General features: G+C 43.4%; 2 protein-coding genes across 4 annotated transcripts in view; both read right to left on the minus strand.

Moving 5' to 3' along the window:
• Nucleotides 1-1,869: 1,869 nt before the first annotated feature.
• On the minus strand, nt 1,870-4,370 carry LOC311253245 (uncharacterized protein). The gene is made up of 2 exons (XM_084347069.1): nt 3,540-4,370; nt 1,870-2,501 (listed from the first exon to the last, which is right to left on the minus strand). Exons 1-2 carry the CDS (start codon nt 4,365-4,367, stop codon nt 2,466-2,468), a joined length of 864 nt encoding a protein of 287 aa, XP_084203195.1. The 5' UTR covers nt 4,368-4,370; the 3' UTR covers nt 1,870-2,465.
• Nucleotides 4,371-6,890: 2,520 nt separating this feature from the next.
• Nucleotides 6,891-27,869, minus strand: part of LOC311253308 (von Willebrand factor D and EGF domain-containing protein) — a 31,759-nt gene continuing 10,780 nt past the window's right edge. Inside the window, exons 7-33 of one of the 3 annotated variants that reach the window (XM_084347186.1) lie at nt 27,450-27,591; nt 26,456-26,673; nt 25,077-25,150; nt 23,953-24,229; nt 23,569-23,771; nt 22,583-23,481; nt 21,669-21,805; nt 21,430-21,591; nt 21,241-21,345; nt 19,701-19,815; nt 18,132-18,403; nt 17,312-17,531; nt 16,972-17,109; nt 13,628-14,095; nt 13,073-13,243; nt 11,974-12,332; nt 11,399-11,894; nt 11,217-11,312; nt 11,039-11,134; nt 10,846-10,941; nt 10,651-10,746; nt 10,415-10,510; nt 10,232-10,327; nt 9,840-9,935; nt 8,326-8,421; nt 8,136-8,233; nt 6,891-7,597 (exon numbers count right to left, since the gene is read on the minus strand). In XM_084347186.1, coding sequence (XP_084203312.1) covers nt 7,577-7,597; nt 8,136-8,233; nt 8,326-8,421; nt 9,840-9,935; nt 10,232-10,327; nt 10,415-10,510; nt 10,651-10,746; nt 10,846-10,941; nt 11,039-11,134; nt 11,217-11,312; nt 11,399-11,894; nt 11,974-12,332; nt 13,073-13,243; nt 13,628-14,095; nt 16,972-17,109; nt 17,312-17,531; nt 18,132-18,403; nt 19,701-19,815; nt 21,241-21,345; nt 21,430-21,591; nt 21,669-21,805; nt 22,583-23,481; nt 23,569-23,771; nt 23,953-24,229; nt 25,077-25,150; nt 26,456-26,673; nt 27,450-27,591 — 5,343 coding nt within the window. In that variant the 3' untranslated portion in view covers nt 6,891-7,576. Of the gene's footprint in view, nt 7,598-8,135; nt 8,234-8,325; nt 8,422-9,839; nt 9,936-10,231; nt 10,328-10,414; nt 10,511-10,650; nt 10,747-10,845; nt 10,942-11,038; nt 11,135-11,216; nt 11,313-11,398; nt 11,895-11,973; nt 12,333-13,072; nt 13,244-13,627; nt 14,099-16,971; nt 17,110-17,311; nt 17,532-18,131; nt 18,404-19,700; nt 19,816-21,240; nt 21,346-21,429; nt 21,592-21,668; nt 21,806-22,582; nt 23,482-23,568; nt 23,772-23,952; nt 24,230-25,076; nt 25,151-26,455; nt 26,674-27,449; nt 27,592-27,869 lie in introns of all 3 variants that reach the window. The other 2 variants (XM_084347185.1, XM_084347184.1) reach the window with 2 other exon arrangements.

Raw genomic sequence — 27,869 nt, forward strand, 5'->3', positions numbered from 1 at the left:
CGATGTGCAAAGGACACAGTTGTCAGGTATTCAAGTACATTTTTACACAGACGTGTCACACATTAGATTTAGAGGTAGGCCTTCATATTTAATACAGAGGCTTGAGGTAGTGTGCAACATTTCCCATATGTGCTGTATAATAAATATCGAGGGATCCAGTTGATTTTAAATGATTACATTTCGATTTGTCTTTAAATTTGTACAAAAGGTAACCTAATGCACTTTGCATGTCAGGGCATCCCACATTCATGTGCACACAAAACATCACAGTTTGTGTTTTTTAAAGTGATAACAGAGATTGTGCAACAATGCAAAAGTAAACATTTCACCACACTGCAAATATAGTTTTCCTAACACTTCATCAAACAGCTGAAAGATAAAGACAGAGCGGTAGAGTTAGACAAAAGAAGCGTCTCAGTGTTGCACTTCTTTAAATTGGGAGCAGATCACATATTTCTGGTAAAAGCTTTGAGGTTTAACGGCTTCAGTGGAGCCAAAACTTCCACACAACCCATTCTTTATTTCCAACTATGCATGAAAGCAGCAACAATTGGGACTATAATTAAAATAGTCTAAACAAGGAGATATTAAGCCCAGATTAATGTAATCAAAAATCAATCAAATGATCCTGATCCAAACTTCTACAATGGCAAATTATGTTTTCTTAAATCAGGATTGTAAGCCTCAATATATCTGATTAAATGATGTCAAACACATTTTACATGTTATTGTCCTTTGCAGATCATATTTAAACGTTAGACCATAAAGCATATCACAGGTATGTTTTCATTTTTAACAACCTGTCTGTCAAACTCAGCTTCCACCAAATTAGCTCTGGTTCTCCAGCCAGTTGCATTGAAGACTCGGACCATTGGGACTATCTAGAAAACCAGTTTTCAGCAGAAACATTGTAACAGCGTTGACAAAATGTAGAATATGGCCATCTCACTTCACTTCACCAACTTTTCAACGTCTATGTTTGCAGAAAAGGGGCGTCAGTCTTGTTGAAAGTGTTTGCTGTTGTAAAAAGTTTGCCCTGTGCAGAAATAACATGGTAATAAAGAGCCTGTATACGGAAAAACCTCCTGGTGAGGACAAAGTGTTTGACTTTTGAATCTAAGATTACGTTGATGAGGAGCTAAAACCAGGTCTGACACTAACCCATAACCCGTAAAGACTATCAATTACTGTTAAAGTTACATCGTATTTCTTTAAATAAGTTTCATCTCCCTGATTTTGTGAAAGCAGGTAAAGCGCCAAAAATCCCAAACTTATCCCCCACCTCCTGGTGATATATTGAAACTTAAATAGGATTTAAGGGCATAAATTTTGTGCAAATGTTTGACTCAAATTTTAAAAAAAGCTGAACGTTGCACCACTGGTGGCAAATTCACGTCTAATCGTGTCTTTTCGTTGCCTTTGTATGCGATCACTTATCTAAAGTTTACCTTATAATCAAGTCAAAATTATGACTTTAAACCCTCGAACTCAGAACTCTGACTTAATCCTTGAAGAAAAAAGCCAGAATTCTGTGAAAAATGTCAGAAATCTGTGAAAAGTTTGAATTTTTTAAAAAAAGTTTGAATTTTTAAAAAAAGTTGAAATTTTGAAAAAAAATTGAATTTTGGAAAAAAAGTCGGAATTTTGAAAAATGTTGGAATTTTGAAAAAAATTGGAATTTTGAAAAAAATTGGAATTTTGAATGCAAGGTCGGAATTTTGAAAAAAAAAAAGTTGAAATTTTGAAAAAAAAGTTTGAATTTTGAAAAAAAGTTGAAATTTTGAAAAAAGTTGGATTTTTGAAAAAAGTTGAAATTTTGAAAAAAATTTGAATTTTGAAAAAAATTTGAATTTTGAATAAAAAGTCGGAATTTTGGAAAAAAAAGTCGGAATTTTGAAAAAAGTTGGAATTCTGTGAAAAAACAGAATTTTCAGATAAATGTCGGAATTCTGTGAAAAGTCAGGATTCAAAGATTCGGTGACGATAAGATCGAGTTCTGCGAGTGTTGTTGCAGTTCCCACTGTTAGATCAGAGGCGATCGATCACTTAATGCCCCTTTAACGTGCCCCTGGATGAATTGCGACATTTCTGACAGCACTTGAAGGCAGCGTTCGCTCCACTCAACTGACAGCGACCGCTGCAATCGCTGCTCTTCAGTTTCCTTCATGTGACTGGACGCGGCAACTTTTTTTTTAGGAGCTGGGAGCAGGGTGGCGGGGGGTAGTTGTGGGACTAAAATAGCCCCCCGTCAGGTGCAACTTTACACATCGGCTCAGGTTACAGCTCAACCAAAACACAGAGGTTCAGAAGCACACGGACGTGGACAGAAAGTGCTTTTCAGTGTTTGTTTTGTCCTCTAGTCTAATTCCAAAAATAAATATGTTGATAAATATTTACAAAGTCCTCCAGGAGTATTTTATCTGCATGTAAACATCAAGGCGGACTCCTCGTCTGTCCTCTTCGCCTCACACAGCAGCCGAGTGTTTCCCTCCATCTCTGAGCTGTGGAGGCAAACAAACGGTCGTTTTTACCACAAAATCAGTCCAGTGAAGGCAACACTTCTCCTGTTATTTATTGGATTATTTGATCATATGTTAATTTAAAGTGTATTTTCTTTTGTAATCATTTATTAATGTTTTAAATCTGTTATTTTAAACTCACTTTTAGATGTTTTAGGACTTACACAGTAAACTAAACACGTAAAAGAAGAAAATTACTTAATTTGTTGTTGGAAAGACACAAAATTACTCCAGTTCTTCTTTTATTTACTTTAAGAAAACTGAGATTTGAAGACTTTACGAGACAATAATATTTTTGCAGCGAGCCAGAAAAAACAGTTTTCACTGGTGTCAGAGAAAACACAGGCTTGCATGTTGAAGTTAAGTAATCGTGACATAATATTACTGATCTTGTGCCAGTTTCTAGTCGCTATTAAAAGCTGCAAGGTGTCCAGACAAACACCATCAACTACTGTAAACACTAGGCCACTCACTTCACATTGATTATATCCATCGACATGTTGATTATTTACAGCTTTTTTGTTCATTTTAATCCAGGTTGGAACCTTTTTTTTCATCTACAGCAGCCAAACTCCAAATCCAAACTCATTATCTACCAGCAGGCCTTTAAATAAAGTAAATCTACTGCTAATTTATGATTAATTATGACCAAGTCTGCTGCCTGTCCTCCTCTAACAAACCAATCTCATTTCTGGAGCGTGCAGAACAACAATTTTGTCCAGTTGAGGTCACATTTTCAGTTATTTTAAACCTCTGAAGGCACCACAGCTTGTTTTCATTGTGTGTTGTCAATCACAGGAGAAACAGCTGCCACTGTAGTCAAACCATCTCTGAAGCATCATTTCAACCATTAGAAACACTATTTTCAGTTAAAAGAGGCGGTGACCTGCGCAGCACACGCGTCATGATGGATGGAGAGGTTTTGGCACAGATATTGCGTCCTGGCTCTGCGTAAAAGCGACAGAAGGAGCTCTTTCTAGATGTGTTTGAGCCTGGCTCACAGGTGCAGCGTCCACTCACCAGTTTCCTCTGGTTGCTGAGGCAGAAGGTGCAGATGGGTCTCAGAGAGGCCGCGCTGAGCGCCGCGGGCCCGTGCAGGATGCTCTGGTAGCGGAGGCAGGGCTGTCCGTCCCGGCAGTCGTCCCCCAGCAGCAGCACGTTGGCCAGGTGTGAGATGTAGCTGGAGGCCAGGCGCAGCGTCTCGATCTTGGACAGCTTCCTGTCGGCGGGCTCGGTGGGGATGAGCGTGCGGAGCGCCGTGAAGGCCGTGTTCACGCTGTGCGTGCGGTCCCGCTCCCGCGCGTTGGCCGCCTGTCTCTGCTGGCTCACCCCGGAGAGACGCGCGTCTCTCCCGGATCGTCTCCGCCTCCTCCTGCGTCTCGGCGCCCCGGTTCGGACGCCACCTCCAGCCGGCTCCTCCGGCTCTATGCGCGGGCTGCAGCCGCCGGTGGACTTCCCGTCCGAGCTGTCGCTGCCGCTGCCGCTGCCGCTGTCCAGGTCGTCCAGGTCGGAGGTGAAGCCGTCGGGCTGCGCGCTGCGCTCGGGGCCGGTGGACTTCATCCTGGCTCGTCTCGGGTCTGACTGGAGCTGCTGGGGCCGTGCGGGCGGGCGGCGGCTGCACATCACTTTATCCTGGAGGTGAAAATAGCACCGGGGGGCCGAGCAGCTGCCGCCGATCCGGTGACCGAGGGGGTTTGTGCCGTCCGGCCCCCCGGCGGATCGGCATACCATTTCTAATGAATGACGGCTGCTTTCTGGGTCGCCAGCCCGCCGCGGAGAAGGGAAGACAGGTGGAGCGTAAAGGGAGGGGAGGAGGGAGGAGGGGGCACCTGTTGTGGTCTGGAGCATACAGGTTTAAATTAGGATCGACCGATATGGGTCAAGGCCGATACCGACAGATTCACCTCTCTAAAGTGGTGATATTCCTCCTGATACCATCAGTCTGAAGGCTCAACAACACAGAAACACACGAGGAGGAACACGTTTAGCCTGGTCACATGACAACAACTGGACCTGAAAACACAAACAACAACAAGGACCTGAACTGCACAACAAAATAATTCAAACTGTAGTTTAGTAAAACGATCACAGTTTTAAAGTTTTGGATGTGTTTGCAGAACATCCTTCACTCTGGACGACAATATTATAGAGTCCATATTTTTACCATCACGTGTTCCAGCCGTGTTTGTGGCAATAAAATCGGATATTTTTAACGAGACGTCGGCGCTGTTGTTGTTATAAAACCAAATGTTTTTAACATGATGTCAGGACCTTTTCCAGCCGTGTTTGTGGCAACAAAACCAGATGTTTTTGACAAACGTTGGGTTCATTTCCAGACGTATTTGTGGCGACAATACTAGATATTTTAACGAGACCTCACCTCTGATGTCAGGACCTTTTCCAGTTGTGTTAAGGAAACAAAACCTGACATTTTTTACGAGACGCTGGGACATTTTGCAGCCGTGTTTGTGGTGAAAATACCAGATATTTTTAATAAGACGTCGGCAATGTTTTGGTAATAAAACTGGATATTTTTGATGAGACGTCAGGACATTTTATTGTCGTGTTTGTGGCAACAAAGCAGGAATTTTAAGCCCAAACATGATCTTTTCCACAACCCTAACCATGTGGTTTTTGTGCCTAAACCTAACCAGACTGTACCGTTTCAACATATTTGTGGTTTGTGGAAACGTAAATTGCAGATGATGGCAGAAACTTTGGTGGGAACCCTCGCTGAGAGCAGATGATGAAACTTTCGTGTTGTTTGACCCTCACAGCTAAGTGGACAAATTTAGCTGCAAGAGTCTGATGAATGCTGCAATCTGGCTCAATTAGACAGATTTCATTTGTGTGTAAGTCCCCGCAGCCAATCAGGAAGCAACACCAGTGAAACAGAGCTCATCTAGCATGAATGAAATCATTGATACGCCCTCTCGGCCTCTAATGAAGCAGTTCATTGCTTCAGACCTCTGTAGGTTACTAATAACAAGTGTATGTGTTTACGTGCGTCCTGCCTGTTGGCATCCAGGGTGGAGGATAACCTTGCTGCCTTGGCCGGCGGCTCGGAGCGTCTATTGAGTGAAGAGTCCAGGTGGACCCGCCGGTCCCGTCCTGGTCTGTCTGTGCCCACCAGGACGGACACACTGTCACCCCCCCTCCCCTCCTGCTCCACCTTGTCCAGTGCCATCTTTGGGGGGGTGGATATAAATATCTGTGAACGGACGAGTGTGTGTTGCTGTGAAAGCTCAGAGGGACCGTCGAGACAGGTTGTCAATTTGTTTTCCAATCACATCAGTAACCTGAAATTAATTTAAAGAGAAGACTTTTTAACTTGTTGAGCTGAGGATTTAATAAACAGATTATACGTTTGCAGCCACCAGAGGGCAGTAAAAGATCATCTCCAGAAGGTTTTAATTTAAAAGTCTCTCTACAATCAGTCAGCAACTAAAACATGAGATATTAAATCATTTGTTGAGGTCAAAAGACAGTAAATTTAAGAGATTTATTTGGATTTCTAGAACATGTAAAGACCTGGTTTTTATGTTCAAGCATCTGCCTCACAGGAATCAGAGTGACGGCAACAAATATCAACAGCGACTGAAGCTTGTTGCTCCTGCTGCGTCTCAACCGAGCGTCCAGCTTCATCCTAATCACTTGTAAAAAGTCAACCGGCTCTGTGGAGACAGGAATCCTAATTGGTGCGGATCTAATGCGGCCTCATTAATCTTTTAATCCTCATTTCCTCGCCGCCCCCGTGGCCCCGACCCGCTGGCCGTGAACTTGTCTGGCCCCTCGCAGCAAAGTCAAATGCTTCTCTGCTGCTGCTGACGACGACTAACCGAACCTGAAGGAACATCAGGGAACTAAAAACATCTCTGAAGCAGCTAAAATCATGAAACACAGATGTTATAAAACATTATCTGGCTGCTTCATCATCATCTTTTATCCAATCTGTACTTTCAGGTGATGTGACACTTCCTCTGGCGGCCATGTTGGAGGTCTTCAGCTCCATGAACAGCTGTTAACGAGGGATTATGGGTACAGAGAGACAGATGCAGTACTTCAAACCATCTGTAGATACAGAAGGTAAAGCACCACAGTACATCTTGGTGAAATGTAACTAAGTACTTTTACTCAGGTGCTGAACTTGATTTATTTGTGGTATCTAATACGAGGAAAATATTATACTTTTTACTCCGTTACATTTATTTAACAGCTGTAATTACTCTGAAGATTCAGATTATTGACACAAAAGGTACCTCTTATTAAAATACTTAAAAGTTTTTTGAGCAGACGAGTCGTAGAAACCATCTTTTGTTTGTAGGAAGTAAATTATTTTAACCTGCCAGTCGAAGGAATCTGAAACAATCATCACCTTAAACGGATCTTTATTAGTTTTCTTACAAAACGGCCAATAAACAAGCTTTAATAAGAAATAACATCGATTACACAGTGATTAAAAAATATACAACAAGAAATATATACGACAATATAAAACAACCAAATAAATAAATACTCATACAGAGGTTTTTGGGTTCGATGACATTTACAGTGAAAACTCTGTCCGGCCTGAACGTGGAAGGAAACAGCTGCTCGTAAAAAAATCCTGATTGTGGACCACAAGACATCGAAGTGTTGGAGAAAATGGCGTCACGTCTTCGTACTCTTCTTTGATAACGTCGGGATACCAAACGGTGAAATGCACGTAATGTTGGGTTTTATCGTTAGCCTAGCTTAGCACAAAGACTGGAAGCAAGGGGGAACTGTTAGCTCCAAAGCGGCCTTGTTTACATTCTGGGTAATTTCATTTCATTCATGCATTTCTCCAACTAGCAACAATTTCTGTAGCTTTTGTTGGATGCAAGTTATTAAAACAGACATTTTCCTCCAGCTTCCGGTCTTTTTTGCTACGTTAGGCTCTGTACTAGAGGCACAGAGATGAAACACACCCCTGTTTTCTGATGATGGTCGGTGCTGATGGCTCTGGATCACCTGAAGGTTTCATCGGTGCTGATTGAGCTCCAACTGTCTGGTGTTTGTCGGTTGTAACCCGGGTGTTAGCCTTTAGCAACAGAGAGCTGGAAAAACAATGAGTGACGGATCAGAAAACACAACATGATCAAAATGTAATAGTTGTCAACCAATCGATTAATCCTCGAGGCCCTACTTGGGCGCACCATGAGGCTCATTTGAAACATGTTTGCACAGATATAAAAAGCAGCTTCACCACCGAAACTAATTTTGCTTTGATTACTGCAAACTTTCCGTCCACATTTTTTGGACTTCCTTTGGCTCAGCTTTGTTCGCTGCGCCTCAATACATCATCATCATCTGATCATCTGTAACCGGTCAGTTCATGAGATTGGATGCATTTTCACGTGTTTCCAGTTTTTCTTCATGTGCGAGTCTTCTGACCGACACATGTGTGAATCTTGGTCCAGCTGGGAAACATGCAGCAGTGAAAGTAACTGAAATGTTGGGGTGAAACCTGAGGACTTGACAAGCAAGTAAAGAAGGATTTTAAGTGATTGAGAGTCATTAAAAAGTCCTGGATCCTCCTCACATGCCGGACACCTTCTTGAGTTAACGTAACGCTCCATGTTCAGTCGTTCTTACCCTTTGGGAGCAAAGAGAACCTGAGAATCCGTTCCGGCAGGCGCAGACGTTCGGTCGGACACATCGACTGCCGTAGAGACACTTCTGTTCACAGAGAGCTGAGAAAACAAACGATAACTCAGCATCATGTGAATCAGCCAAGAGACCAAATTTCCACCAACCATTTTGTGCATTGTGTTGGGATACTCACGGATCTGACACAACATGCCTTGCCACCCTGGTGCACAGTGGCAGGTGTTTGCTCCCACACACTCTCCTCCATTTAGACACTTCTGCAGACAGCTGGCTGAGAGACAAAAGCAAGCGAGCCGATGAGCGACAGCTGTCAACTGTTGAAGGATAGCTTCAACGGATAAAGATTATCTGCCGTTAATCCTCTCTTCCCTGGTGTTTGGATGTCTTTTAGGTAACCGTTTCTTCAGCAGCGTCTTGCTGAGAAGAGCGAAGGTCAGCCCCATAAAACCCTGCAGACATTACAGCTGATGGTTTCCATATGGGAGGCGCCTTTGTGGAAGCATCCGTCAGCAGAGACTGGAGACGCTGGACAGTGTCACCGAGCCTGTTCCTGCTTCAGTTTGAGCTCTACAGAGATGATGAAAAGCTCTGACGTTCTCGTATGATCGTCTGACTGTGAGGTCAAACCTCCTCTCCTGACTCAGTTCTTGATATTAAATCCATGTGGGGCTGTGGTTAAGTGAAGGGTGAACGATCTGAAGATTTTAGATCATGTAGAAACTGTGGTATTTAAAGTGCTTCTGTCTCCAAGATTCACATGAGCTCACTGACGAGCAGATGTTATGTCAACATACCAATGGAGCAGTGTAGCAACTTGACTTTACTTTGGTTAATTTATAAATGTATGACTTTATTGAAAACTTAAAATTGACGCTAAATTTGATTAGCGATTAATTGTTTACATTTTCTGATTTCAGCTTCTCCAAAGTGAGGATTTCTCTGTTTTATAGATTTTGCATCAAACAACTATATTTGAAAATGTTCCTTTGTCTTATGATGCACATTTTTCACTAGTTTTTGATGTTTTTTGGGGCCAGAAGTGACCATATTTGGACAAGAGGGTGGAGAATAACTACAGCATTGGACCTTTGGTTAAACGCTACAACCAAACAAATATTGAATGTCCCAAAAGTAGTGACGAAATAAAAGTAGTGCCACAAAGAGAGGATGTTGGGATCCTAAAAGCTTCTGACCTTGACTTTTGACGCTGCTGTTCCCATTCTGTCTTCTCCCAACAGTCATCAATGGTTTATTTTAATCGGTCTGAGAGCCCGAGGACACATCACTGTAGTAGCGACTTGTCACAAGGTTGCCACGCCTTAAAACACACCTTGCTTTATCATCTATTTTACTCTAAATGAGACTTTAATTCACAAACTGAACATGATGCGGTGTTGAAGAAGACTTGAAACTAGGGATTGAGACCTTAATCTCTTTAGAAATCTGTCAACTGAGGTAATAAATCAAGTGAGAAGTAGGATCATTTTCTCATAAGCTTACATACAAGCAATCTTCTTTTTGAAACCAGTAGAGTCGCCCCCATACATGGCTAATATTTTAGGTGGTGTGACTTTGTACTGGACTGGAAAAGCAGATGTTTTCAGGTGTTCACACTGATGCATAGTGGGATCCAACAAGGTGGCCTTGAGGATGATAATTCGATTCAGATTCTTGGATCGAGGCACTTACGTTTATCACATCTCTTTCCTCGCCAACCTGAAGGACAATCGCAAACATCTGGACCGACACACCTGCCGCCGTTCATACACATGGGTTCACACACACCTGCAAACAGAGAGAGAGAGAGAAATTGTAGGAGACTGTTTCAAAGTATCCTTATTAAACAACATTGAAGAGGAGGAGGAGGTCGAGGGACAAGGACGTGTGGAGAAGAAGAGAGCCAAGGATGAAGAAGAAGGACGTCAAGATGCCAAAGTAAAGAAGTTCAAGGAAGACGTGAGGAAGCAGGAAACAAGAGGAGGATGATGACAAGTGGAGGAAAGGGATTAAGACGTCATGATTGAGGTAGTGCCGCAGAAGGAACAAAGAAATTCAAAGAAAATTAGACAAGAACAACTAACTTTTCTCGCATCGCCTCCCGGTGTATCCCTGCAGACAGGAGCAGACGTTGTTCCTCATGCACAGACCGCCGTTCTTACAGGGAGGACTGCACACGGCTGGAGGAGGACAAAGAATAACTCAATGAATGCTTGAATTGATGTTTTACTTATTGACTTGATTGACGTCTGAAGTTGTAGATTTACCGTTCTGACACTGGGCACCGTAGAAACCGTGAGGACACTCGCAAGTATTCGGCCGAACACACGAACCTCCATTCAGGCACACAGGAGAACAGAGAGCTGGAGAAAGAGAGATGAAAGCATCGCCGTTGAGAGGTCACAAACACCAAAACATGCATGAATGATATACACTATGGGATCCAGCATTTTGGTCTCAATGAAGCTGTTGAACAAATGTAGAAAATCCAGACCACACTCACCGGTCTCACAGGACGGTCCAGTCCACCCTGGCGGACACCAACATTCGTCTGGAGACATGCACTGGCCTCCGTTGTGACAGTGACGACTACACACCACTGCAGTCAACAAAAAAACCCCAATATTTATCACGATCATGATGAAAGCGATCAACTTTTTCCAGTAAATATCGATAAAAAGGTGAAATGTGAACTCACTGGTCTCACATCGAGGTCCAACAAACCCGTAAGGACAAGAACAAGTCTGCAGTCCAACACAAGTGCCTCCGTTTTCACACGGTAACCTGCACAGAGCTGCAGAGATGCATTTAAATTAGTTCTACATTTATTATCGTACCCCATATTTTTTATCTGTGACTGGATTAACTGGGACAAAGGAGGCGAGCTTTACCTTCCTGGCAGGTTTCTCCATGAAAACCTTTGAGACACTGACACACACCCGGGGCGATGCAAACACCACTGTTCATACAATTTGGTTCACAGATTGCTGAGAAGAAATATAAAAACAAATGAATACATAGAGAAAGACAATGACTAAAAGAATTTATGTAAGATGTTTATTTGTTTACCTGTCAGACAGTCGAATCCAGTGTATCCTGGTTTGCAGCGGCATGTATTTGGTGCAGCACACTCCATGTTCCTGCCACATGTATGTCTGCAAACAGCTTGAAAACAGACGTTTGTATGGTTAAACCTGTGTACAGCTTTCCATTCCAATCCGCACAGCACTAGTGAACAGTGAAGGCCTTACCTCGACATGCCCGTCCATCTCCAGTGTATCCTACTGGACACCTCCCACAGCGGTAACCCCCATCCATCGCTGGCTCACACAAGACACCAGGAAAACATGGCCGGTCGGCGCAGGTCGTCACATGCACTGTCGTGCCAGTCCTATCCACTGGCTGGAATGAGGTAGTTTTTTGCAGCAGGGGGCTGCTGTAGACAGTCTTGCCAGGCGTTGTGAAGGTCAAAGCTGGGACCACCTGCAAAATCTCTGACCCTTCAGATCCAGGCTCTGCCTCATCTCCATCTGCAGAGAACTCTGACTCAGACAGCGAGTAGGACAGAGCGGTGAGGGCAGCTGTAAGAGGGAGGGCCGGTCTTGGAGGGGTCCACGGTTTGGACTGAGTGGATGCCAGATGGTGAAGCTGGGGCTGGGTTGTCTTTTTGGCAGACTGAGTGGAGAGGTGAGGACTGGACAGTGTTACCTTGGAAGGTGTGGTGCCAGTCGATGCTCCTTCAGACTGCTGGGAGATAATCGTAGAATGAAAGAAGGAAGATGTTTTGATGTCCACTTGACACACAGAACAGAAATGGTGAACTCACCTTGTAGACCATCACATGGGGAACTGTAAACTCTCTGGAGAAAGTCGTGCTAGATCTGGCGTATGTCCTGAGGTTTACACCTTGGCGGGTGATGTAAGTATTTGCACTGATTGACGTTCTTGGAAAATCTCTTGAAGCAGTGACCGCCTCTCTCCGCCCTGTCCCGCCTCCCCTCCCTGAGGCGGGAACCTGCTGTGGTGTATTATCCCGGTTCGCTCTAGTGACAGACGGGGACAGGTGTTTGATGCTGTGCCTGATGGGAAGGTTGGGCAGGTGGAGCTGGGAGACTTTGCTGCTGCTTCCATGAGCGGATCGGCTGGTCTTAACGACCGTCTGCTGCTGAGGAAGGTGATTGGATGCTGAAGGAAGACAGAAGGTGACATCAGTGCCTTAGACAAATCGACGCCAAGTAGCCGACTACTTCTAAGGACTACGGCGCATTTCATACTCTAGTGTAGGGAAATTTTATTGGGTCTGTCCCGCTCTTTCCGGACTTGGGAAAGGAATCTGTTTATATGCCATGTTGCTGAAGAAGAGCATGCAACCAGACCTTGGATGAATAAAATCTGAAGAGAAAATTTACAGTCACTAAATCGATGAAACACTTTAAATGATTCATGTCTTGTTTTGAGTTTGAGTGACTCATCTGCATAAACACTTTGTCCCAGACAGACCGATCTACAGTAAAGGGATCAAAGTTGGAATGAAACTGTCTCTTCTGTGTCGTTAGGACCCCCCTCTCCTTTCATGAGAAAATAACATTAAGCAAACTCAGTCACAACTTTGCGGCTGGGCACTGAGTCAAAAAGCCAAGTACCAATGGTGGTGCTCTGGTTTCTAAGTACTTTAACTGATTTATCGGCTGCAATAAATGCCATTCCTTCCACCAAGAAAAACACATAAACCATCATAACAACAAATTTGAAGATCTTTAAAGTAGCCCACAATGTTTTTTATCCCCCAACAATCACACAGAAAAGTCTCTTTAGGCCGAGTCAAGTACTCTTCCATAGATCTCCAGTTTGTTTCAGCTTTAGAGGTGCTTTAAAACAATGAAAGGTTTTAAAAGCCTTTTCTTACAAAACGGCAAAGTCCTTACCAGCTTTGGCGTTCTTCATGCAGACACGTCCGTTGCCATAAAGGCCAGGTGGGCAACGGCCACAGACGTAACCAACATGTGGCGGCCTGCGGTTGATGCATTGAACCCCGGGGAAGCAGGGTCTGCTGGCACATGTAGCCGAGACATTCGCTGCCAAAGTCTGACCAGATCCTGAGAGACACAAACTATAATGAGAAACCTTCTACGCTTCCATTACTTGTTCCTAGAGCATCATCTTTTGAAACTGAATGTCACTGATAAAGCTGCCGGATTTGACGAGTTGGGAGTGAGAACATGTTGTTGAGTCTCATTCCCAGGTCGTCAAACACTGACGCTTTGGGTTAACAAGACTCAACAGTTAACTATCTTTCTAAAGAATCACCAAATGTACTACAGCTCTGTACAGATATAATGGAGCTTCCAAATAAAATCTTCTCTTTCAAGTTTACTCATCTTGTTCTTACATTTTCACCTGAAAATGCCCCGAAATAGGCTCATCAAGTGCACTACAACCCAGTGAAGTTTGGTAGAGGTGGTTGGAAATGTTGGGCTTACCTGAAGCTGGTTTTCCATTTCCCAAAGGCAGGGTGACAGTGGATGTCTTGGCAATAGTGTCGCTGATTTTTGGTGGATCAGGCCTAACTTGGTCCAGTCTTACCCCTGAGATGTTCTTGAAAGTGCCTGTGGATGGGTCAAGTTTAATTCCATGGTTCGGTCTCAAAACATCGGTCTTTGCTTGAGAAACAATTGGTGTGATGCTCCTGTTAGTTTCCGTCGTAGAGAGCACTGGGCTCTGGCTTATTCCTGGAAGTCTCCTCAAAGTGGTGGTTTTAGGTTTTAATCGGATTGGATCAATCCTTGGAATCGGCTTCCCAACCTCAGCCCTCGTCTGCGGGGAACTACCACTTGAGGTCTTCCGGAAAGTGTCTAGCTTTATTTTGGGTGGCTGCAGCAGAACATCTGGTATCTTGTAGACAGTCGTACGAGGAGCAGATGTGGGAGAGATGGGGATTGGCCTGACGACTGCTGTAGGATGAAAGACACAGATTATTTTTTTATATTTTGGACGACTTTATCTGATTCTTTAACTTCCTATTGAATTTCTAGATCACCCACTCTGAAATAAACCAACCGCACAGAGGTAAAGGATTGAAGACTGTCGCCCGGAAGGTTCAGAAGGTTGTTTTTTATGAGACAGACGCCCAGCAAGAGACGAGACTTTGGAACGAGTTTGTGTAAAGATCTCAACGAGGCATGATTACCACTCACAGCCTATCAACACATTTACAAGCCACGAGCGAAGCAGGAAACACTCAGTGATTCCTGACGACAGACTGCAGACATGACTGCAACCTGAATCTGATTTATGCTGCATTAGCGCTGTCAACAGTGCATTTCTTGCCTGACTCTAAATCAACCGAAGCAGATGAAACTTTTTCAGTTTCGACATCACGACTCTCATCTGTTTATACTTTTTTAGAGCTGAATTTGCTTACGCCTGATTGATTTGTCAAACGTCAATTGTACCTTTTGAAGTTTCTTTCTTCTGATCCATTTGTAGATTTGTAGAGATATGTTCTGTGTATTGCCATGTAATTACAATCATCTTTAATAGCACATGGATTGTACTTCTGTTCTTACTGTGATCCTTCATTTACTGATTCTAATTTGTCTTCTCTCTTCGTCGTCGTCTCTTCTCTGTCTTCAGTTTGAGACACTTGCTTGTGATTAAGGGCTGTACTGGCAATAAATCAAGATGTCTTCATCCCTCTGTTTTAGACACGACTCGTCTGCTTTTGACTGCAGGCCTGATCTCAACAGGGAACAGCAGAAAAAAGACCACAAGAGATGAGGAAAACCCTTCGCCACAGCTTGCTTTAAGATTTAAGAACTTCACGGTGTGACCCCTGGTGCAGCTCCTGTTGGCCCCTGACACACAAAGTTGTGTATCTTTTGCACTGAACTGAAAGAGGGGGTCAAATAAGTCCCTTTGTGCGAGAAGATCAGAAGACTGATGAATATGCAGTTAAACAAAGCGGATGAGGGAATCCACGGCTCTGTCCTCATGAGTATCCTTTTACAAAGTTCCATAAAAATGACAAACATTGTGCAACTGACTGTAATTTAAGCTATGTGCTTTGCCGTGAGCCAATTCTTCCATTAGGGACAATAATGTCTTGAGGCAGACAACTTGATTTGATTTTCAGCTGCTCAGATGCCAGGTTTTGACATTCTTTGTTTACTCAAAGGACAACAATGGGAATGTGAAAAAAGCCTCAACTCTGTTGATGTAGAAGGTCCTCATGTAAAAGCAAACGCTGATGATGATTTGCAAATGCTATTCAGCCAAGGTTTGATTTAAAGCCATTTACTACCAACTTAAAATAGACCTGTGGCACCAAGCTGCTCGACTCAAAATAAAGCTTTTCTTAGGCTGGAGAAACAAGTTCTGCTTTTAACTGGCAAGCAACTCAAAAACAACTTAAAGTTAATCTGTTGCCTTTCATCACCTCTTTATGGTTATGTTTTCATATGGGTCCACTTGTTTGTTTGTAGTAGTGGATAGAAATTAAAGAAAATGTTGACAAATGCCCCATCTCATGTTAAAGCAAGTGGATGTTAAGCAATTCATGGATCTGTCTCTTTATCCGGATCGCACCAAGGGTTAATGGGGTCTATTCAGGTTTTGTGTAATCCTGCTGACCAACCAACCATCCATCCAACCAACCAACTAACTATAGCCCTCAGTCAGAAAGTCATTTATACAGCCTTTTCTTCACCTTCTGGGAGACTGTTGCGTGCCTGCAGCTGCTTCACAGTGAACACAGGAGCTACCACTTTTATGAATCTCAGGCATTTCAGTATTACAACTGTTAGTGTTGTGTTTACTGTGTGGATTTTACATCCATACACGTGAATATACACAACTGAACGATTAAGCTTGGCAGGAAGCAGGTTTTCCTCCCACAGCGTCAGTGTTTTCAAAGCATTAACTCCAGTTAGCGTTCGCTGCTACACAAAGCGAGCACATGGAGGGAGGCAGTGGTATCAGCTGCCATCAGCCATCTGGTTTCCATTGAGCACAAGTACTGCATCCCTGCTGAGTGTTCCTTAGAGACGCTTGACTGCGATGAACAAATTCACCTTCACATTCTGGGCAGTTTGCTGAAGCTCTGATCCAAAGTGATTTACTTGGTAATCTTCAAATGTTTGGAAATAATCACAAGGAATATTGGAGCCAACATCACAACCTCCAACAGATGATCATATATGATAGTAGGTTTTTTATTATGTGAGACCTAAGACTTTGCAATTTCAAAGAACATCAGTATCTGATAAACTCGTGGCTTTTAATGAGATCCAGGTTTGGGGATAGGAGCTATGCCATCATGTCAGGTAGTCTTGAATGTGTACAGTGTATTTTCTACAGGAATTTCCATTATTGTACCAGTCTTTTTCTTTTTGGCAAATAAAAAAAGAAAGACATTTCAATAGTTTTAGAATAATAATGATTAATTAATTGCAATTTATAAATCTTAATGTCCTAGGATCCAGTGAAAATGTACTTTTGATCGAAAGCTGAATCAAATATATTGCTTTTTTTAGTAAGACAGAATATGAAGTATTACGATTTTACAGTGTAATTTTACCAATCTGTTCATTTTTTATCATCTCAGAAACCTGTGGAGGGTAAAAAAAAGTTATCATTTTATTCACATGATGTAGTGATCAGGCTGTTTTAGCTGTTTTTGTTCTTTCAGATCTTACGACTGGACGCCAGATTTGGCAAACCTGTTACTGGGTATCTGTAAAGCATTTACAAAAGTCCATGCTTTGTAGGTATTTAGGTTTTTGGTTTAAGTCACTGTAGAAGACACACACGCCTTACTAATGCTTACCTGTACATGTCGTCCCATTCCCCATCATGCCTTTAGGGCACGGGCCGCAGCCATAAGAGCCAAAGCTGTTGAAGCACTGGACTACTTGGAAACAAGGCTGCCTTTCACACTCATTGATATCTTCCAGGCACGTTATACCTGCCAAAAACACGCACACAGGAAACGGTTTCTACGATCATAAACCATAACTGAGATTGATCTACTACACCTGGAAACATGTGAGACCAGATGATCCAGACAGAGGTAATATGAATCTTCTTCTTGTGAGTTTTCTATATCAAGAGCTGTATTTTCTGTGAATTGCAGCAGATGGATTTGAAGGACTTTTATTAAATCTTACCTCTCAGCCCCGCAGGACACTCGCATCTGTACCCACTGGCTGTGTTAATGCACTTTCCGACTGAGCATGGCGCTGACAAGCACTCGTCTACGTCCTCGTCGCAGAGGTCACCCTGCTTCCCCTCAGGACATACACACAGGTACTTCCCACTGCCAGCAGGGAAGTTGACGTCCGTCACACATGTACCTCCATGCTGACACCCACATGGCACCACATCAATCTGTATTACAGGTGGAAGAGAGAGACGCTGCTGAGGCTTATATTTTTAATTGCTTCATGTATGATATTTAACATATTTGAATTAACAGGGATACTTCTTTATAATTCATAAGCACCTGCTGGTGACAACATTTAGCTGCCCACATATGCAAGCAGTACTGTGCTGTGAGTGTTAGTGTCTCCTTAAAAAATTCAAACCACATTTCCCATAAATCCTTGAGCTTCCTGTACCATTCCCTCCGATCAATGTGAGAGCAGAAAAAAAGTGTGGCGGTCAGGTGTAGATAAAATTCTGCAGTTGCAGTTTGGCTGCTGACTGAATTACTGCTGTTCAAGGACTAAATGACTGCTGTCCACTGACTGAATTCACTGAATTAATTATTGCTGTTTACTGACTAATGCAACCGCATCAGTAACTGACTAAGTTACTGCTGTTCTTACTAACTGCTGTTCATTGACTAAATTACTGCTGTTCTTACTAACTGTTGCTCACTGACTGAATTACTGTTGTTCACAGGATTTAATTTCCTCTTACTGGAGCCTAATTAGCTGTAAAAGAATACTTTTAGCTTATCTGCTCTGCGCTCTCCTTCTACTCTACCTCCACGGTGACGGTGCTCTGGGCGTTGCACTCGTCCGACAGCATGAAGCGGAAAGAGCGGCTCGATTGTCGTCCCTCCTCCTCAGGAACCGACGGGACCCTCCAGATGAGGAGGCCGGCAGGGGAGAGGACAGCCTCCTTCGGCCCCTCCTCCAGCTGGAAGAGGAGTGCCGAACCCTCCGGGTCTGATGCTGCAAACTGGAAGACGAAGTTCTCCCCGGCAAATGTCCGCAGGTCGCTTTGCGGTCGGTGGAAGGCCGGCGGCTCGTTGACTGAAGAGAGAGGAGGGAAGTAGCAATGAGCTGATACCAAGAGCTATGCAGGCAACAACACTTGCTCATGTTGTTCCCACCTTCTTATTTACTATTACATCTACAACTACAAGTCTTTGTGTTTTGGTGACAGACTCCACTTCTTGTCCTGAAATAAACTCTTTACAAGTTGGCAAAAACACTCCTCCAGGCTGTTCCTGGAAGAATCATTGTAAACACACATGCCCGTGGCTCGAGGGGTTTCCAGCTTGTCTTTCCAAGTGAAGCTCTCAACGGCCATTTCAACAGGATCATGTAGCATCCACTACTGAGATCACGCTTCCCCCACAGATGTTTAATCGGAAGAAAGTAATGATAATCCCAGGAAACACCTGCTCAGCGTGATAGTCATATGTTAAGTTACTGACAAGAGAACACTTGCTGATTAAGAGGATTATTATGATTACTGAATTCCGAACCTAACTGTCTAGAAACAAGTAAAAAGTCTGGCATTGTGGTGAGATATTCCCACTTGCATCCAACATGAATCAACCAGGCTTTTACAGCCTCACTGTTTCAACTAACTTGTGGTTTCTTGAGTCTAAGTAAGGATGATTGTCATTCTGTGTAGCTGTGCTAATCAACCATGTGATGTACCCCCTCTGCTCTCGCTCGCAGTGGTTAAGCGACAGGTCAGGGCATGCTGGGAAACTTAAACATCCGCTCCTTTGATCTGCTGATGGTGACAAACAGGACCACAGTTGGACAGCTACCACACTAACAGACCATTTCCACTGTGAGGTAAACACTGTTTTTCACTGTTGTTCATCACAAACACCTCGGATCTCTCACTCAGTTTGTGAATTAATGAGCAAAAGTCGTACAAAATCAATGATAGCACCAGATTAAGGTCTTGATCTTATATCAGCCAAAGACAATATGTGAAAACTCAAACTGTACGCCCATGTATGATTGTTGACACCATGTGTCTTAATCTGCATTTCCTCCAGATGTTAGCTGAATTTTGATATTTTGGTAAACTTTTCCTTTAAGATTAGATTCCCAAGAGGAAAATTGTCTCTTCATTGAAACTAAGGGGCCAAGCAGAAACCATGAAAAATATCACTAGACTAAAGATACACAGAAAGAGTTCAGGACGCACTTGTCAACATATTTTTGGCCATATATTGTAAAGCAAATCTGTACTTTCTAATTAAAAGTGTCAGGCAGGTTATCTCATTATTTTGAAGATGGTTGTGTATTGAAAAAAGCTTCTCTTTTCATAGGATGAGATACGTAATACGTAAGTTTTTTGTACCTTGGTTGACAGACCAGATGAATTTGGAGGTGTCCGGGTCACAGAGGAGGCAGGGGCTGCTGGGATTGGAGTCTCCTTCTGTGAAACACATCCCGTCGATGTTACATGTCCTCTCCTGGCAACCAGAGACACAACACAAAGGAGAAGGTTTGTTTGTGTACTCATATTTAAAATGTTGTTGGGGCAGCTTTACAACCGTATAAAACATATTTTTTCCCAGCTGTTAGTTTTCCTTGTGTGGTGTTCTCTGGGGTGTCAGGTAAGTATCAGGAAATCAGCTTTAAATACAACGTCTGCTCCATCTCTGCAGAAGTTAATTCAATTTAGCTCGGCTCTGGCAGACACATGCAAATGCGTTCACTCTAAATTGTTTGTAAGGTTACAAGTTGTCCTGTCTCCAGTCCCATAAAAAGCTGTTCCGGTAACAACAAAACCTCCTTTGTACCTTTTTTTGAAAAAGTTTTATTTTTTGCCAGCTGTTGACTCTGGATTAGTCATCCAATAGCTACAAGTTGTTCAGAGCGTGGATTCTGCAGCTCTAACAGAGCATATTAAACGTTTCCCCACACTTTTCCTCTAAACACCCACTGAATCACATCTGTCTCCTGCAATCAAATTTCAAACACTGCAGTGTTTGATCACTGTCCTCCTTTAAAAAAAACTGTCTATGTCTGACACACCAAACAACAGCTCGCTGGTTTCTTCTAACGATGACGAGGATCTTTTCCACCCTCAACCACATACTTTTAATCACTTAAAGGTGAAGTATGTGAGAATTGGCGTCTTTGTGAATTTATACTCAAAAGAAAAATGGCGCAGTGTATCACCAGAAAAACAGCTGTTATTTATGTAGCTACCGTCAGCTTCTTAGCTTAGTTAGCTGTGCAGCTAGCAATCCAGACTGAGAGCTCAGCGAGAGTTAGTGTTTATATGGTTTGTTTGATGGCATATGGCTAGCACAAGAGCTTTGGACAGAGACAGGCTGCGGCTAGCTGGTTAGCATAAGCTTGAAAATGTTAATTTGTTACATTGTGTTAATAATTTCAGTTATTTTTTCATGTTTCCACCTAAAATTTGTACATGTTGCACCTCTAACTAGGAAAAAAAAGTCCTGCAGGGTTGAATAGTCAGAAAAATGTACTTCCTATCTTTTCTCCTTAATAGCAGTCCTTGACTCTGATAGAAAGCGTCATGAAGTCAAGAAAAGATGTGGAGGCAATAAAATAAAGCAGATCTGGCAGTACAAATGGGGACGCAGGACAGAAACTTCAACAAAAAACGTCAACACAGGCTTATTTGGGGTGGAAAAGGGGGTTTGTTGGTAAAAAGTGAGAGTCTCCACAACCCGTACTGAGATGTCAATCTCAAAGTGCTGAATTAAAAAAAAAATATCCCCATTAGAAACTTCCAGATCATTTCAGTAAAGAAATCTTTCTAAACAAAAAAGATTATTCGACCACAACATGCATTTGTCTTCCTCCTATAAAAAAAAAAACGCTCTCATGGGTCATTTTGTTGGGTCGTTTTATTGGTGAGTTACCTTTAACTTACAGAGTCCTGAGCGCGATGCCTCGCAGACCTGGCAAGCGCCATCATAGATTGTCAGCACCTTGGCCTGGCTGTACTGGGAGCCATCATTGGTTACCTGGAACAGGAAGGAGCTGACACTGAAAAACACTTCTAAAAATGTTCACAAACAAAAACAAACAGTAAAAGACTCTTTAGAGACCTTGATCTCCCAGCGTGCATATGGTTTGTCGTCCATCATGAAGTCTTCTGTGTTGACGGCAATGTTGCTCAGGGATGGTCCAGCACAGTCCAAAGCCTTCGAGCTGAGGAAGGTGGCTTTGGTTCTCTGTTTTTCTCCTGGAACCCAAACTCCATTCATGTACTGTGGAGGCGGATCAACACAGTTCAGAGAAAATATTTGGAAAAAAAACAGCTGCACTTGAATTTGCCTTTCCTCACCTTCAGTCTGGTGGCGTGGCAGCTGAGGTCCGGAGAGTCAATAAAGCCGAGGCCGAAGACTCGAATGTTGCGACAGTTGAAGGCTCGGATGTCGCACAGTCCACCATTCTCCAAGTCTGTTATCTCTACTGGCTGGCCTATTGGAGGAAAGGTAGTTGTTTGTTCATGAGCACATTACAAGCTGATCAAATGAAAGCTCCACATTCAAGGGATGATTGATGAGTTCATGGACCAAGGTAGAAGGAGATAAGATTAACAGCTGTTGTTCGTTGCACGTGCAGTTCAACTCTTTGAAGAAAGTTTGAGGTTAATAATCTGTTGCAGTATTTCTGCAAGTCAGCACTGTCTGAGAAAAAAGTCCAGAAGTCCAAAGTGCTGATAGCTGCCATCTAGGTACACACATTAGAGCTTATCCAACACTCGCCCAATTATTTATTTATTAGTTAATTAGGATCTAAATCAGCTTACGTCATGAAGCCAGCTAGTCCTCCTGGGGTCCTAGTCACCTGAGTTGGCATTCCTTAGTCTACAACCTCTTCTCCAACATGAAGAAGTAGCTCAATGGTTGCCTTTTGACAGTTATGATGGTGTTATTGCTGCTGTGGACCACTTTCTGGAGGTCTAAGACACCGACTTCTACAAAGAAGGTATCTGTATTCTCTACAACTGCTGGACTAAGGGTGTTAATCTATTTCATGGGCTAGGTCTTCTGAAATTGACTCCATGAACCTTGTTGTGATCAATTCATACTGTAGCTTTATTCTGGATTCACTGAGAAAAACTTAGATGCACTATACTGAGGATGATTCTACAGTTGTACACTATGGTAAGGCAGTGTAGTTTGAGCAAAGTAAAATCATTTAATGATCTGCTAAACCCATTAAGGATGGGAACATCTGTCTCTGATTACTCACTGATGGCTAGGCTGCAGTCGTAGAAGCTGTAGCTGGGATAGCACTGGCAACCCCACTCTGTGCACTCTCCATTTCCGTTGCAAAAGTTGGGACAGCGCAGCGCTGTCACCACCTCCCTGGATGCTCCTTCTGGACCACCCACCTCCAACGCTCTCTGGGTCCGGTTTTCCAACAGCCTCCTCTCGCACTCGTTCTCCAGGTATGGCAGCAGTGCCTCCTCCCAGCCCAGGTCGTCTTTGAGCTGCAGGTCCAAAATGCAGAGATCCACCGCCTCATCCAGGCGGCGTCCCAGCAGCCCTCGGCACACCGCACCAACGGTGGAGTTGGCCAAAGCTATCTGGCACACCTCCAGAGCTTTGGCCGAGGTGAGGCCACTTGGCGTGGGCCACTGAGGTTGCACCTCCGGACGGGCTTCCGCCAAATGATCCTCAGGGAAGAAGTATGCAAGGTTCTCCAGATCGGCCTGGCTGAGGCTCTGAGCAGCAAAGACCGGCTGGAATTCAAACAAAGCCTGTCTCTTTGGCCTGTCAACAGACAGCAGAAGATCCTCCTGGAACTCACCGTCCAGTTCACTGTTTTTATTGTTCTCGCTGTGACGCTGAAGGTGCCTCCTCTCCAGAGGATGACTGTTAAAGTCAGACATATCCAGGATGCTTTCCTCTGTCTCTGGACTTTTGATGTATTCCACTGTTGTATCCATGAAAGGGAACACAGATGTGTAATCCACATTATTGTACGCTATGCAGTCGGAGTGTGCGGAAGGACTGTACGAGTCCCTCAACCCTCTGCCACTGTGATGAGAAGTGCTGTATCCTTTTTGGCACTGACAGAAAGGCCTCCTGAACTCCTCCACCGTCCCAGGAGGTGTCTTGTCGAATAAACTCTCACCTGGAGCTATCCTAGCACACACACAAAGGAACAAAGAATCAAAAATCAGTCATGAATTTAAAGCGAAACAAACCCACTAATTGCTGCTGTGAACTGACCTCCAGGCCTCTATGAAGCGTGGCAGGTCATCGGGTGCAAAGGAGACACCATCAGAGCCGAGGAAGTCGTTGTTGCCGTTGCGGTTGAAAGTACCGCAGAGGCCTTGTGTGTTGCTGTAGTCAACGCTGGGCGCACGGACGGACAGACTCATCCCCCAATCGCCAACATCAGCCCTAACAAAGGCCCCGGAGGGAAAGATCAACTACAAGAGGAGAGTCACAATCCAGTAGCTAGTTAACAAAACCTCCTGATGCAAATTCTTTGCATTCTTGATCAAATTTCCTTCCAAGATGCCTCATGCAACTGACTCATGATTCAAGCAAACAGCATGTAAAGATTTTCCAAACAAATCTATACCAGTGTCAAAATGTTCGGATACCTACGGTGACCTTCTTCCCCTGGTGGGACTCCAGGACCCTGACCCGACTGCCCTCCCTGTCACCCACGTTCTTCAGGGTAAGCTGTGGCCTGGTTTCCTGCGGCTGACCATTGCACATGTCGAAAACAGCAACGTCGTTCTCCTCTCGCACCGCAACGCCACAGTTGCAGGCGACAGCGTAGTGTCGGCTGCCGCAGTCCCACTGGCGAGAGTGGACCTCGAAGTCCCTGACGAGGCTCCGGTAAAGGACGAAGGTGCCAGTCTGGTGGTTTTCATATCGCCTGATTGACAGAAGGATATCAAAATATGTCAATATCTGAGTTCATCTTGTGTTTTAATAGGGGTGTCACGATTTTGGTTCTACATTGTAAACCGATGGATATTAGCTTTCAATTTTGATCATCGAAATCAACAACACTTTCAAAGACAGCACAGCTAGCTTAGTGGTAGCCTGCAGCCTCACTTATTCTGTTTGCAAGAAGATGATTAACCACTGGAGGAAACTCCGACATCATCTGAGATGTTTTTCTATTTCAGAGATTGATTATTGATTTAAGAAGATCTATCTTTTGTTGTTTATTACTGAATCAGGGTGGTATTTTTTGTTGAACTCTTGGAATCCTCATTTACTGGACCCCATTTACTTTTGGTGCAGATCCAGGTAAAGAGACAGATCAATACTGCATCTTGATGACAAAAAATTGTCATATTTAGGTGGCTGGTATCTATTAGTGAGTACAATTTGACGAAGATCCACACAAAATCCAGATCTAGCAGATTTAAATAAACTGTATTTCATTTGATATCTAATCATGCTTGCATGAACTAATGGGGACTGTTGGGGCTTGGCAGAGGTATGAACTCTACTGAATGCCATTCTAGTTTTTAAAGAAGAATCTGAAAACATAAATGACAGTTCAGGAAATAAAACCAATGATCTGTCGATCTTTATGAATCCAGATATGATAGTCTAACAATGGTAGAGCCGTCAGTGCGGAAATGTATTTAAATTGAGAATTAAATCGAATCATCTATTTGGAGAATCGTGCCACTCCTGTGCTTTAATGCCAAACTGAAGCTCAAACTCCCATTTGGCGTCTGCTGGGAACCGATTAGGAGGTAAATTACCTGCCGTCCAGGGTAATAACATGTGGGTCAGTCAGGGAGTAGCAGATGGAAGTGGGAACGTCCTGGACCGTGACCTGAGGGCAGAAGTCAGTAGAGCAAAGATTAGGGGGGCTCCACCCGTTGACCCGCCGACCTTTGGCTTTGATGTTTTCACTAAACACAGATGGGAAAACTCCTCTGCAAGAGGCTCCTCAGAGACACAATGTCTGGAGGGCTGACATCATGTATTACGTAACGTAATAGCTTGTATAGATGCGAGTAATGACCACACTGAACAGCTCTCTTTAAACATCATGTCAAAGCCACACTTTTGGCACTAAACCTGAACCCTCCCCTTCATTTTAAAAAGCACTGTGTATATGTAAACATTACGACAGAGAAACCTGCAATTACAGCCATCTTTTTAATCCTCTCTGATTACAGTAATATTTACATAATTATATCGCACTGCTTTTACTTAAAACTTCATTTATTTTTTTAGCCCTGATACCTTCTTAACTGATTCATGATACCCCTCCAGGACCACCTCCAATGCAGTTTGCATACCAAAGGACCTTAATATCAAGGATCCATGGCACAACATTACTTTTAAAACATCCAAAAAGATCTCTGGTACCACAAAGACCTCTTTTACTTATGGAATAGTTTCCTAAAGTTTCTTCAGTTTCTCCAAAACAATGAAAGATCATTTAAGGTCCATAAATGGTCCAAATTTCTCTCCAAGATCTTCATCAAAGACAACTGGAAGCCCCTCAAGGATGACAGGAATCTCTTGAAGTACTCATTGATCCCCCTTGTGGGCCACAAAACCTGGACAAGGATCCCTTAAAGATCCAAAGAATACCCTCAAGAATAACTCAAACTTTTTTATAAAGCCCTTAAAAACCCTCAAGGATCTCTTCAACTCCCCAAAGGGACACTTTCGCTTAAATTTGGATGTCGAAACCTATTTAAGGTAATCTCCATCTCCATCTCCGTCTCTCTTTAATCTCTTTCAAAGACAACTGGAAGCCCATCTAGGATTAGGGAACCTATTGGAGTACTCATTGATCCTTGTTGGGGGCCACTAAAACCTGTACAAGGATCCCTTTAAGTTCCCTAGAACACCCTCAAGAATAACTTGAACTTCTTCATGAACTCCTGAAAAACCCTGAAGGATCTCTTGAACTGCCCTCAAGGGACACTGTTCTCTACACTTTGGATGTCTCCACATCAAATCCCATGAACTTCTGCATGGACAACACAGTTTTAAAGTAAAATAGAGCTGACTTTGAATTAACTTTTCATCATAAATGGGAATCAAATAAATCAATCACCCCTTGCTAACGAGATAACATCAGATTCATGCATGTTTATCCTTGAACATCCAAAGAACTCACTTTCAGGGACGTTGGGATGTAGTTTCTCCAGAGTCTTGGTGCGCTGTGTCCGGGCAAAACACCGATCAGACTCGGCCGATTCCCGTCTCTGGTGAAATCGGTGACAGCTGTGACAAAAAACGCCGCCCGGCCGCAGCTGCCATCACTGCAGGCATTAGGCTGGAGCTCCACCTGGCAGGCGGACAGCGCCACATTAGAAGCCTCATGTCCAAGACTGTCTGTGGACGTCAACACAGGACTAAGTTAGTGTTAACGGACGATGCACAGCTGCCTGCAGAACTGTAATAATGTCTTTCTGAGCTGGCTTTGATGTGATGTACAGGGCAAGTCGGAGCAGAGAAGAAGAGCCAAAGAGTTTTCTGCATGAAATAGGAGTCTTCTCTGATCTCGTTGCATGTGATGACATTTGGATTTCTCAGGGATGACGGCATTAAAATGATCTTAAGGTCTCAATTTTCCGTTTCTCTAGTTTGTGTTTTGAATATCATTGTCCAGTTACGGGGAGACACTACAGATGAAACATCGTTTTTTTCATGCACCAGCAAATTTACTGAACAATATGTTTATTTCTCAGACTCTGCGCCAGAAATCTTTACTTCAGCAGCCCTTACATACACCAACCTTTCCTGTTTTATTCCTATTTACAGAGGGGTTTGTTCATATATCATTCACAGCCTGATTTGTAGAACATTTTATACCTAAAAACATGGCGAAAATTGATTTTTTTTTGACAGTTGACAGTCTGATTTATGGAGTGATAAAAATATATGTCCAAGGTTTCATGGTGATATCTGTTAGTTAAACATGTCACCCTATCCACCTGTAGTGACTCCTGCTAAGGAGATATTGAGGCCTAAAGAATGGTTTGTTTGGTCAGCTGTGGCTCAATCCACTCAGTTAAACAACTTAACAAGATGGTCAATGTGTATCAACTGTCCCCATCATAGATAAGAGAAGATAAGGTTGACGAATCCAGGTTTCCTGCAGGTCTGACCTGGGTCATGGACGCTCAGAGCCAGAGGGACTCCACACTGGTGGCCGTGGTCGGGGTCGTAGCAGGGGATGGGCACCGTGCTGTGGACGGTCACCTGGTGCTCCTTACTGTTCTCGGCTATGTGGAGCGAGTCTGGAGAAAACTGAAGAAGAAGAGACTTTGGTGAGTTTGGGGAAGATTTCAACTAACCAAGGTTTTTTCCAACAGGAGCTCTCAAGTACTTGGTGTAGATTGGTGCTAACAACATAGCAACACATTTAAGGTGGTTTGTCAGAGATACACTGGGCATATTTACACATTACACCATCAAACACCAGTATTATTATATTCCAGTGAAACTTCAAGAATGAGACCTGTGAAGGATAATTGTTGCTGGAGGTATAGAAAGGAAACAGGAAATTTATTTATTGGGGGATTGTT

Source organism: Pagrus pagrus (assembly GCF_965226575.1).
Source record: "Pagrus pagrus genome assembly, chromosome: 24".
NCBI classification, from domain to species: Eukaryota; Metazoa; Chordata; class Actinopteri; order Spariformes; family Sparidae; genus Pagrus; species Pagrus pagrus.